This window comes from Anser brachyrhynchus (genome assembly GCF_964034855.1).
Source record: "Anser brachyrhynchus genome assembly, chromosome: 9".
NCBI classification, from domain to species: Eukaryota; Metazoa; Chordata; class Aves; order Anseriformes; family Anatidae; genus Anser; species Anser brachyrhynchus.
The window spans coordinates 22,602,006-22,615,059 of record NC_137703.1 but is presented as its reverse complement, the minus strand read 5'-3'; the positions used below and the strand labels follow the sequence as shown (position 1 = coordinate 22,615,059).

Below are 13,054 nucleotides of genomic sequence, written 5' to 3'. Positions count from 1 at the left end.
CCAGCAGGATAAATTTTTGACTTAATGCAGTAAAACAGAAAAACAGATCAGAAGTATAACTCTGCTGCCCTCCCCCCCCCCCCCCTTTTTTTTTTTTTAAGAAATCAGAGAGTAGAAAATGTGTGTGGCCTTGGCCTTGCTGGATCAATCAGTGATGAGCTATGAAACTAGTATGCTGGGAGTTAAACATCTTGGCATCATCACCGACAACTTTTCTTTGGCATCTCAATGCAATTTCGGTGCTACCTTGATGCTTTCAGCAGGCTGCGACTTACATGCTAAAATTAGATCTTTCAGAGCGTAAACCGTAACAGTGGGGAGATTAATTACTGACGTGTGAATTCCTGGAACCAGACACGCCACTCTCCTTCTGAGAGGTTTCTTCCATCAGTGAATTATGTGCAAAGGTACTACAGCTCGCTGTGTAGCAGGTCTGATCTTAACGGAATTACGAAGGCAGACAATTTCTTAGGAGAAACTTTGCCTGGAAGCGTGCCTATATTTTCTCACTTTTGGCTACCTGGGGCTTGAATGTGAAGAATACAAATGGTGCTCACGCAGCCAATCTCCATTTCTTTTTTCCCAGTGCCTTAGCTCTGTCTGTCCTTACCCCGTTCTCCCACGTGCTTGAGGAGCCTTTCCTCATCTCCCTCGAGCTGCCTGGAAGTGCAGGCCGCGTCCAGCTGCCTCTGCGGTCTCGCCAGCTGGCGCTCAGGCCTGGATGTGCTCAGCCAGGCCGTGACTGCTTGGGTTATTTGCAGTGCCTGAGCTCCTCCAGCTATTGACCACCATTAGCTCTTCGGTTTTAAGCAGGGAGATGAGGCACAGCCCTTCCGGAGGCGCAGCCATCTGTAGGGTTAGCTGAACGCTTGTTTGTGGCCAGGAGTGCCCAGCTTCCTCGGCCTCGTGGTCTTGCTGCTGGGTTTCCTTTTGTCTTTTGGCTGACCTGATGCGAATGAAGCCCAGGCCCTTGTTGGCCATCTCAGCTCCCAGGTGTGCCCACAGCGCATCCTTTGCATGGCTGTGAGCAGCACACGTGCGGAGGGTGCAGGGAGGGTCATCCTGACCTCCATGCTGGTCAGTCTCGGGGGAAACATTTCCTGTTTCTGTGCAGACTTTTAATGAATAAATTTTCCAGCATTTGAGATACATGTTGTAATTTGTTGGTCATGGTGTGGCTTGCCCTCCTAAAAGGGGCAGCTTGCCCCTTTTTTCAGGTAATCTCTGTTTCTGCTGGCAGTGAGGCAAAGCTGTCGGTGAGAAAGGACTGGTGAGCGGAGTGTTCACGTGGCCATCACCTGCTGCTGTTCAGAAAGCCTCCGGCGGTATGCCCCTGACTTCCTTGGGCACCTGTGCAAGCACAGAAAGCCTCAGCGTGATGTTCAGAAGTAGAAGGAAAACTCATGAACGTGGTTTGAACTGAAGAAGTGTTTGGAAATAACAGACATGCTTCTTAGCGTGTGCTTCATTTCATATAAAAATTAGAAGTGAATCCTGCCTAAGCTGGGTACCAATATGTTTGTCTTCCTTTATTGAATCTAAGAGAAACTGTAAATACTGGTTAATAAAATGGAGCTCTAAGACATTTTTGCATTATAAAAAAGTCTGTTCTTGAAGAATACACCAAAGCGGACCTGCCCACATGAAATGTCTGGGAGATGAGTTGACACAAAAGTTTGTACCAGTTCCCACTGAGAATTTTCTTTACACAGTATTTTTAAGCTGCCAAAAGCTTTTGCACGTAAGAAGTGCTTGCCAATTTTCCTTTTTAAAACAAAATCAAGGGCAATTTTACGTTACATGAGCCTGCAAAAAGAATCTGAGTTGGTGGCTGAACATTGCTTTCTGTAAAATGCATTCAAAAGACGACCGTATTTCTTGGAAATATTTTTACAAAGGATTTGCTCCTAGAATCAGACCATGTCTGCAGTGCTTCAAGCAGAACAAGGAACTGAGTGAGGAAGAACTGCAGCAAACTGCTTTGTTTCCCATCCACATCCTTTTCTGGCACTTGCTTCTGCCTGGCTGTGCTGTGTATTTGCAGGCGGTCAGAAGTTAACCTCTTAGCTTCTGATTTTCCGACCGCTGCTTTTGTGTCCAGCTCAAGCGGTGCTTAGTAGAAACGAATCAAGATGTTCTGGCTATTTAGACAGGAAGAGAGAGTTTTCTGGACTTTCCAGAGTTAAAAAATAAAACAAAAATTCCAGCTCACATATTACAGAGTCAGGCTGTCCATAACCAGTTTAGGTTCCTGGTGGGTTAGGCAAGAGTGAAGGTTGAAGGGCTTGTCTTTGCTGTTGGCCACAAAGAGCAAGGCGTGGGAGTGGGGAAAAACACAAGGGAAGAAATACTGGCCTACATTCATCCTCTTAGAGAAAACCATTCGGAGAAGGCAAAGGAAGAGGAATGGCTACGATTCGGCTCCCAGCCTTGCAGAGGCTGGGACCTGTAGGCTTACAACAGCTTTACTGTGTTAAGAATGACATAGTTCTGGTCCTGCTTTCTTGCTCACTCAGAAATCATAAGTAAAGTTTGCTTTTTGATCTATTCTTGGATAGCAGAGTTCCGTAGCAGCTTCCTGGGAGGTCTTTAATACACAGCACAATTCAAAACACACGTACTGGAATTGTAAAATTACAGAGAAGGATGAGGAGGATCAGTAGACTCTGACCGTGTGGAAAAAGAGTGGACCTGGACTGGCCTGAACAATAACTATGAGGGGATATGATGGAAGCTGAAAAACCAAGGATGGTGTCACACGTGTAGCCTTTGCTTGCAGTTCCTACTCTCAACAAGAGAAATTGGGGTCATCACTTGAAACTAGTGGATGACAACTTTGGGGTGGGAGGAGGGAAGTGAAGAAAATTTGCGCAACAGAATGACTATTTGAGTTGTGGATTTCCTTGCCACCAAATATTTAACGTCCTTGGTGCTTGCATAGATTTAAAGAATGATTGGGTACATCCATGAAAGAAAAGTGTTTGAGAATTAGTAAATATGGAGGATGGTACCTTGGCTGGGAGCCTGCGTGAATGGAAACTGGAGGAGTATTCAGGAGAAATAACTGCTATGCTTACTGGTTTCTGTATTTTTTTGTAGGCATCTGTGGACTCACAGGTCCAGAAAGCTGAGTTAAACGAATTTTCATCCTACCCAGTATGGTCATGCTCATGTAAACTGCAATTTAGTGTGGCATCTAGGTGAACATTCAATACTTTGCTTGCTACTGAAATAATCACAGAATCACAGAATTGTAGGGGTTGGAAGGGACCTCGAAAGATCATCGGGTCCAACCCCCCTGCCAAAGCAGGTTCTTTAGAGTAGGCTGCAAAAATAATACTCTACTGTGCATTGTCTTGCCTCTTACTTACCTGCAAGTATGTCAACTTCATTGCCTGCTCACATGAATTACTGTGCATTTGTTTCAGCCTGCTGGCCACGTGCATGGACCTTTCCTGTGAGCCAGCTGATGTGTGGTAGCATGCCTGTACATCTGGACCCTGCACATCCCTTGGGTGTTTATTGCTGCGAGGTTGGGATAATTGAGGGAGTAGAACTTAATGGAGTATGTTATGTTTCCTTTTGCCAAGGTTGGGGTTATCTTCAGTTTTGATTACTTTACACAGGCTTTCACAAACCACAGGGCTTGTTCTGGGATCCCAACCACTGCCCTGTCTGTTTTTTCCCAGAATTTTTATCTTCTTATTTTGTTAATACTGAAGATTTCACATTTGTTATGAGTATGTATGAAGATTAGCAGTTTTTAGTTTAGAAATTAGAAACAGAGACTGGGAAAGTGAAAGAGTTATCTGGAAGTACAGACAATTATGTCAGAGTGAGAAATACGTTATTGTGTGTTGGCACTCTTCACTCTAAGACTTCACAGTTTTACTTTGTGTTGTAGGAGATCAGGTAAGAGAAAAGGAATATCAAAAGGATGCAAGATGTCTTTTTCTCTTTCCCACTACCAAAGTGAGCTAATGTACTTTTGACTTGCAGGATTTTATGTTGCATTCCTTTTTCTCACTGAAATAATAAAATAATCTTGCTTATCTGTACTTTGAAATTTTTCTCTTCAAAAATGCCATTATTTACCTTTTGACAATAGGATCTAAATGATGAAACGTTATAGCAAGTGCTTTCTTAGTTGCTTAAGATACCTACAGGCAGTAGAAGAGGGTTTACAGGAGCTTATAAAGTTGAATATATGCTATAAGTGTGTAAAATCAAACATAATGGTTGTACTGTCAGCTTGCATACATATGGAGGGAAGAGTATTTTAGTACTTAGAAAAAAACCAAAGGAGAATGTCATAGAATATTTTATTTTTGTGTGTATATGTATGTACACATGTTTTTATGGCACTATAGATGTTGCTTGTGACCTTGAGTAAATGAGCTGCCTGACCTCCTTTTGCTTCAGCTATTCCAGCTGGAAAATTGGGTGGAAATGTGGATTCTCTTTGTAAACCAGATGTTGCTGAAGCTGAGCTTTTCTTGGTAAATAAAATGAAAAATCATTGCTGCAATGTAGGATAGACATGAATAGCAGATACTAGAATTACAATCAGAAAAGCACGCAATGGAAGCCAAAAAACAGGGCAGCCGCAACATGTCTGAAGATAGTAAATTTAGATGATTAAATTATTTAATGGCCTTTTATGGCCCTTCATCACTATGTGTTTTGTTATCAAGGGCTGATTCCAGTCCAAGTAGATGAAAACAAAAGGATAATGTTTGTTTGAAATTTCCCAGTGGATCAAGCTAAAGAAGAAATTAAAGTAATTGCATATTTGGTTTTTGTACGCATCAGCAGGACAACATTGCTAATGGAAAGTTTATTCTTCCAGCCTGATTGCTGATGTAAAAAGAAGCATTTTGTTCGCTAAAGCGAGTACGTATAGCCACGTTTCTATTCAACCTGTGCAAAGATGCCTGGAACAGAAGATTGCTGTGCTCGGTGCTGCTGGAGGGACTCACGCCCGCAAAGGGGGCCGACTGGCAGCACCGTGGCTCGGTACGCCCGGCTCGTCCCGCTTTGCCAAGCAGCTGCCATCCCAAGTGCTGAAGGGGCGCAGAAGGAATGTCAGCAGGCATGAGACCTGTGAGACTGGTTTTCTGCTGAGTGCAGGTGTTTTTCCACCTTGGGAAGCTGCTGGAACGATGCTGCTGTTGGGAGTGTTTTCTTGAATGGTAGAAATGTTATCATGGCAAGGCAAAAGCAGCAATGGGGGTGCGTATTTAGCAGTGTTCCCAGATTTTTGGAGAGGTAGGGACTGCTACTTGCTCAGTTGAGCCTGCTGCCAAAATGAGATAATAGTGAGATGTTTGAGAGTTGTAAAATGAGCGATGGGGTAGCAGGTGGCTTTTGGGGTGTAGGCGTTATCAGCAAGCTCTTGTGAGTACTTACGAGGCTGTGTGGAGGTGATGAAATACGTAAGCTGGAAGGGCCCTTGAGTGCTGTATGCAACACCACACTGGAAACTGCCCAAATGCCCTCCCCAAGGCCTTTCTCCTAACACCCCTGGGGATGCTTTCAGCCCCAAATGAATCCCATCGACCCTGGCAGTGCACAAAGACTGGCAATCCAGCCCATCAGCGGCTCGTGGCACCACCAGCTCAACCAGAGGGTGTGTTGTATCCCTCATGTGGGACACAGAGATACAGAAGCCTCTCACAGATTTGTTCCGCATGAGGTGCACTAATAGCTAGGGCATGGAGCGAAGGTGAAGGCACAGAGGAATGGTTGCGCTGTCAGCCTGGGAAGGAAAGAAATGGACTGATGTAGCTGGGGCTGCTGACGTTGGGGACTGTTTTCTGGAAGGGTCTGTTAGCGGAGCTCTGACAAATAGAAGAGACTTGTTTTCATGGGTATTTATGCAGGGTCATTGTCACCCTGCCTCAGAGAGCTCACCTTGTGTGCTGATGTCGTTTTTACCATGATGGATTTCCAGCCCTTTGTCTGCTCAGGGAGAGAGCTTTTTGGATTTGTAGGCAGAATGCAAGTATCAGCTATTGCAATGACTTTGCAGTGTGCGTTTATATGTGAAGGCTGATGTCTTAGCCTAAGTTACTAGATTGTAGGTGGAGTCAGATTTCTCAAAAAAAAAAAAAAAAAAAAAAGACAAAACCTAATTCTTTTCCGGTTGATTCAGTACCAGAGTGACTTTGAAAAAGGTTGCATCATATGTGGTTTTTCCCTTAAAAAAAAAAATAATAATTTGCTTTTCTGGTTGAATTACTTTGATTTTTATATCCCTCTTTCCTTTTCTCCTCCCCCCCCTCCCCTTTTTTTAAAGGAGGCTCAAAGCATGGATCTATGCTGAACATCTCATTCCAAAAGACAGTCTCTTCTTGATAGAGTGAATTTGTTTGTTTTTCAGTCATTAATGACAGAAGATGGAACGGAGATAACTAAGCTTTCTGCATTCTCTGGTAGGTGCTAGTACTAAATAAATAAATAAATGAGGAAACTTGTTTCTGATCCTGCTGTAGTAATATGCTTTGCCTTTCCAATACGGAGCTTTAAGGAAGTTCAGGTTACATGCATTCACAAGCCACTAAAGAATACATGCTATTCTTGACGTCTGGAAGATGTGGGTGAGATGAACGTGTGGTGTACAGTCATCGGCACCTCACTCACAGTCCCGTTAGTGGATTTTTGGCAGTCACTTCTGAAAATGTGGAGTCGCTCATTACAACCGATTTCCTAGCAAGAGCTTGGACCACCGAGATCACAGGTTATATCTGATACAGCTTGCTTCGTCATCCGAATGCATAACTTCTAGTGACATTGCCCTGCTGCACTGTTCCAGGTGTGACTGACAGCGTTGGTGGGCTTACCAGGGGATTGAAAATGAATGCCAGGTGATGAATATATGAAAAGTGGCATCAGGATGTATTAATATAGTTTATCTGTTGACACTGCCTGCCAGTTGTAGGGTTTAAGAGTGTTAATCTCCTCATTATTGGCCTTACTAGTTGAGTGTGCTAGCAAGACCTCCAGGTTTTGCAACTCCTGCACCCCACATCCCTAGGGTTATAACAAGAGGCTGGAAGGCTATCTGGAGTAAGTAAAACAGGATAGGGAGCCTGTTGTGACCCTTTTCAGGGTACCACGTTTTCTGCCTTCTTCCTGGTACCTGAGTTGATAGCTGCCTGCTGTGGACGCGTGCTCACATCGCGGTCATGCAGTGCAGAATTGTTTCTGTTTCCCTGCCAGGCGCTGGGTCCCGGGTCTGGCTGTCATCCCTTGTTTTTTCTTCAGCCACTGTGGGGATGGTGAAGTCTTTTCCCCTCTGATGGGCTTCAATCTTGATGCATGCTTGAGAGTGCCTAAGCCTGCTCAAGCATGGCCTCTTGTTGGTTAGTACCTGCTCTTCTGTATTTCTCTTATTCCTTTCTGATTGAGCTCTCCTACTCTTTCTATTAGGTTGTCCTGTCTCATTTGATTCTCCATGTGTGCCTTTTTTAGAGCTGTAGTTGTAATAGAGAAAAAACTCTGTGTCTGCGATATGACCATGCAAATGACCATGGGTGTGCAGTTCTTTATGTTTACATGGGCATAAGTCAAGACTATGTTTTTGACTTGCACAATGTTTGTGCATGTCAGCATTCCTCCCAGACAGAAATATCGAGCAGGTGGGAAGTAATCATTCCTTGACGCTTGCTATGAATTTGATCTTTGCATGAACTGAAGCTTTATTTTGATCTTTCTTGGTGGGAGAAGGTAGATAATATTATTTAGGAGGACAGTATTGTGAATTCAGTATTTGCAAGTGAAATATTCAGCAACTCAAATATTTAACCTGTTTAGAAGCATCTTTTATGTCGGTTGAAGATATGTACTTTAGGGACTGATTTTTCATATCTTCATAGGACTGCTTGCTAAGCACTAGTGAAATTCATTTTCCAGTGATTGAATGACATACCGTAGCAGTGGATTAGTTTTGTCCAGCAGTACATTTTTATATATTGCTGTATATCATAGATTCAGGCTAAAGTCAATGAAGCATGCCAGTGCAGAGATTTAAGAGAGAAATAAATTAAGTTGGACAGAAGATCTGAAAGAAATCTAGGGAAAGAGAAGAAAAGAATTATTAAAGAATTTGTGACCCCTGTCAGAAAGCTGAATGCTACTGGTTATGAAGCAAAAGGAATGTATAGCTATTCCTTAAAAGGACTGGACTTATTAAATGTTATTATTTTGCCTATCTAGATGTAAATGAGTTTCTTCAAAATGCTGGGAACAGATGAAAATGTTCAACACAGACAGCAATTAAACCCTGAACTGACTGCCTTACATATGTTACCTTTTAAGTGCTTCAGTGTCCTTATTTTGACTGTATGAATTGGGTGCAGGACTTTGCAAACGTAAACAAGGCTTGTGGATTTCCTGTGGCCCAATACCTCTTTTCTTGGGTTAACTTGGGATATGGTTAATACTTTTTACCTTACACATAATCGTTCTGGATTTAAAATCAGCACAGGAATTTTATTTGTATTAACTGATTTTGTGATTATCTTAAATGACCTGATAATGCTAGCTAAAGAGATGCAGAAGTCTTTAAGGAAAAATGAAGCAATATTTAAAGTTGCACTGATGCTGGTCAAGTTTGCTCTGTACTTCTACTACACGACAGAGCATTATTAGATGTTAAACTGATGATGTTATTCCCCATAACAAGTGCAGAGGGATATGATATGCATCCAAAACAGATCTAAGAAAGTGACATCTTTATTTGCAGTTGTCTACTATCAGTTCTGTTTATATCTCTGTGAATGCTATAGCTTATTTGTTATTTGCTTGCTTCAACCTTTAAACGGTGCTGAGAAAATACAGTGCTCAGTGCCTTTAGCATCAAGTCTGAAAATCGGGCTGTTAGAGGAATGGCAATAAATGAGTTTTAATAACATGAGGATTGAAAGTCCATTGGACAAAGACACTCGGTGGAGTCAACTGCATAAGGACCAACTGGAAACCCGAACCTAAGTCCAGCCTTTGTATTATTTGGGAATAACACAAGTTCATCAAATTTTCACGAAGTAGTGGGGACTTAGCTGGGGGGGAGAGGATGCCCTGGAAGGGCTCCTCAGCATTGCTGGAGGCAGGAGGCGTAGGAGACAGCCTTCCCCTGCCGTGTGTGCGGAGGTTAAGGTTTCTGATGGAGCTGAAATGGGCATCTAAGTAGTGTCCTAAGCCAAACTTGAGGAGCCGTTTTTGCAGGCTTTATGCAGGCTGCAGAAGCTGACGGTGCAGGGAACCATCTTCCCTTTCGTACAGCATGGTGTTAGGCTGCATGGTTTTGGTTTAAGGAGCTGTCTTTTCCAGGTCCACTCACTAAGTGGTGCCTGTCGGCCTGCGCTTGGGCAATGCTGCAGTCGGCTGAGACAAGCAGCTCTGGAGATGGCTCTGTGTGCTCGAGTTACAGAAACGAGTCGATACGGTAAGGAGCCTCTGAGAGGAATTGATATCTGCTTGAGGTTAAGTCAGCAGGGCTGATGGATCCAGCGTTAAATTTAACTTCTGGCAAGGACCTTTTGTCTTGGCAGCTGTGTTCACTATGTTATGTGAGAGGCACTCGGGACTCGGTAAAGATAGTGTGGTGGTTGGGGAGAAAACAAGGGTGATTCCAACTTGGTTAGTGTTGTGGTTCTATATTGGTAGCCACTTGAAATGTCTGCATATCTTGGCAAAGAGCTTCTGTTGCCTTTTCTGTTTTCTAGTGCCAGATGCGGATGCTTTTCACGCTAAGTAGGAGTACAGTGAAATCTGTCTCAAGCAGTCACACAGCAGGCTGGTAAAATTCCATTTAAAGGAGGTGATCTCAAACACAAAGCTAAGTTATAAAGATATTGTTGAGATAGGGGTCTTGTTTGTTAAATTCATGAAGCTCGTGCATTATATTTTAACTGTAGAAGACAAAGGCAAACTCATCAGAGTGATGCATGTTTGTAATACGCAGGCCGTATATGCTGTGCTCAGTGTGACTGGGCTCCTGGCACAGGAAGCCTGCATATGGAACGATCAAGTGGAAATTTTTAAGAGGTTTGTTCCTTTGGATCAAATGTTACTAATGCTGAAAAATGCCAGAAAGGGTTCATGGAATTCAGAATTATTTGCTCAATACAAAGGGAGAACAAACAAAACAAAACAAAAAATCTGCAGATCTCAGAACAATTCACTGAAACAAGCTATGAAGATGATGTTTATAGTTCAGTGTGCAAAACATCCTGGGCGAAAGAGCCGAAAAACTAACAATTCTCTTGGCTACGCACACTGATATTAACTACAAAATAAGAAGACGCCACATAAATACTATCCACATAGGGAAATGCAGGTTTTCTACTACAGCAGGACGAGTCCTCAGCCGGAACAAAGGAGAATAGAAGGGGCTGTGCGAGCACGTGCACGTGTGGGCACTGAGGGGATTTGTTCAGGTCTGAGAGACGCTTGTGCCCTGTGAGCCTGCGGACAGCTGGCTGTTGGGCGAGTCGCCCACCAGAACAACGAAGCGGCTGGCCACACGTCCTGCTCCCCTTCTGCTCCTGGTCCCCACCAGGGGCAGTGGGATGGGGGCTGCTCCAGCTCCCCATGGGGGTCCCAGGGCTGGCTGGGGGGTGGCAGGGGCTGCCGGCCCACCTTGTGTACCCTCAGTGAGCTGGCGGTGCCGCCTCGCCAGGCAGAAACAGGCGGTGATTATTCCTAGCTGGCAGGTGACAGGCCTAAGACCAGGTTTTACAGGTCAAAATGTATTTTCAACATCAGCACGTGAATGGCTCTGTTTTCCATTTTTCAACTGTCTGCAGATTTATAAGTTCGCGGGGTGCTTCCCCTTACTGACGTTTGGCGCCCCGTGAAAGGGGAACTGTTACCTCAGCCCGGCAGCAGAGCTGACTCTGGGCCCGAGCACCACCACGGCTGCTGTGCGGCCTGTTGCTGAGGCCTGCCATCGCCCCGCTCAGCAGGAGATCCCCGCTTTTTGAGTAACTTCTTCGCTTGGGGACATATGTGCGCATGAAGGAGGACTGCAGCCATTTGGGCTTTCGAATCAGGGAAGGTGGTGAGGGGAAAGGATGTAATGGTTTTTGAGGCAAAGATAGACGTTCAGTTGTAAGACTTGTTGCTAGAACTTCCTGTTTTGATTTGCATAAGAGACGGGGGGCGGGTGTATTTATGGTTTAATGAGACACTGCCGCCTTAATAGAGCATTATTCACAGGAAGAAATGAGTTATTGCTGGCTTTCTTCTTTCTGTTCAGTTACTGTGGATACAGCATGTAAGTTTTAGACATACTTCCCTCTTGAACAGTATACATAGCTTTCATTTGTTACGCTGAAGCAGAGGTTGAAGGATCACGGTTTTTAACGAGCGATTTGTTTGCTGCTTGAATTCCTACTGATACAATGAGCTTTCGAGGGAGAGTTTTCAGAAGGGAGCCCAGTGAACTGCGGAAGAAGAGAAAGACCATGAGGCGAGTGAACCGAGGAGAAATTCACAGACTGAGCTGCGTGAGTATGCCTCCTGTCCCTCCATCTCTTCTACAAAATTGTTATGAAATTACAGGTCAAATACAAATAGGGGAGAGCAGGATTTATTCCTTGGTGTGTGTTTGTAGGAATTGTGTCAACCTGTATGACGAGGTACTAAACATCAGAGAATGATTACGTTATGACTGAAGCATGGAGAGTTCAGGAGTTTACATCAGGGAATCTGTTGTGTAGCATCACGTTGCCGATCAGGTACTGATAGCAGCATTATGTGGTGCTCTCTGAGACGCCTGGTAATGCATGCTTGGTAGTTCTGTGAAAATCAGTAATGGTGCTTCTGGAGTAGAAAGTTCTTCTCCGTCACTTCAGGTCTCATGATCTACTAGGTTCAATTTGTGCATTTGGAGGCCAGAAGCAGGAGAAAGACACTCTCCTACAGTGCAGTGAGCAAGTGAAGGAAGATCCAGAGCCCTTGGTGGAAAGCTGGAGCAACGTTCTACCCCATGGAGGTAAACAGTGGCTTTGCCACTGATAGCAATGAGCCAAGACCGCACCTTCTGAAACTCCCATGTGTGGCACCGGGCAGGTCACGTTAACTCATTTTGCACCTAAGCTTTCTCAGCTAAAACTGAAACTGTATAAAAGTTTTAGGTGAAACACTGTTGAGAAGACAAAGGCAAGTATTGGTTTCCAATGTATTCCCTTAAGATACTACTTTAGATTTCAAGTATTTAATGGTTTCCTTAAGAATGATTTGGAGAAAATCGAGCCTTTTCTTCATAACAGGTGTTCAGTTTTCTTCTGTAGTTTTGTGTATCAAGTTAGATTGTGTTTGTGTGTGCAGCAAGGGTTTTTTTTGGAGGCTGTTCTTCATGCTAATGTAGCAAAGAATTGGTGATGATACACTGAAGATATTTCTCATTTGCTTTCTTAAGAAGGAAAATATCTCTGCAATTGTAGAATTTTGTAACTGATTGTTTAGGACTGCCTGTGGTTGGTCTAGCAGTAAAGTGCTTGGGTTTTGCTCATGACTAGCTGCCACTTTGACTGTATATTTTATATGGAAGTCGATCTTTTTGACACGGCTACTTTACGCTGTAGTTCCTGCTGCCCTGAGCTATTGTCATAAAGTCAAAGATGCTAAGGGCTAGAGAGGTTTTGAAGTTAACTCTCAAATGCTGCTAGATTTTCAGAAGTTCTCAGCTTTCAAAGAGTCCCCAGATAACTCTTGGGATTTTACAACAGCGTTACACGGGTCTGTGTAAGCACTTCAGGGTGCTGAACTGAAACATTGCGATCAGGGTGCATTTCAGTTACAACTGAAAACTTACTTGGTGTTAGATACATTTTAAGATGCTTGAGTCTCCTTTTTTTTTTTCCTTGAAGCTGACTCCAAAATTCAGTAGGACCACACCTGAAAAACATAACATTCTTGAGAGTTTTAAAAAAAATGACAACACCATCTTGGTGTTCACTGAAGAAATGTGAAGTTTTAGGAAGTCCCATGACTAAACATTTAAGAGGCTGTACACCCCTTTACCCTTAATAAGGGTAATTATTTGGTT

The 13,054-nt window shown here is 43.6% G+C and overlaps 1 protein-coding gene across 13 annotated transcripts in view; it reads left to right on the top strand.

Moving 5' to 3' along the window:
* Positions 1–13,054, top strand: part of DOCK10 (dedicator of cytokinesis 10) — a 152,103-nt gene that overhangs the window by 32,803 nt on the left and 106,246 nt on the right. The window contains exon 1 of one of the 13 annotated variants that reach the window (XM_080603756.1): positions 9,633–11,510. The exons of 9 other annotated variants lie outside the window; for them this stretch is intronic. In XM_080603756.1, the coding sequence (XP_080459882.1) occupies positions 11,406–11,510 (105 nt within the window). In that variant the 5' untranslated portion in view covers positions 9,633–11,405. Of the gene's footprint in view, positions 1–9,632; positions 11,511–11,577; positions 11,999–13,054 lie in introns of those variants that run through there. 3 more of the 13 variants (XM_080603755.1, XM_080603748.1, XM_080603749.1) reach the window with 3 other exon arrangements.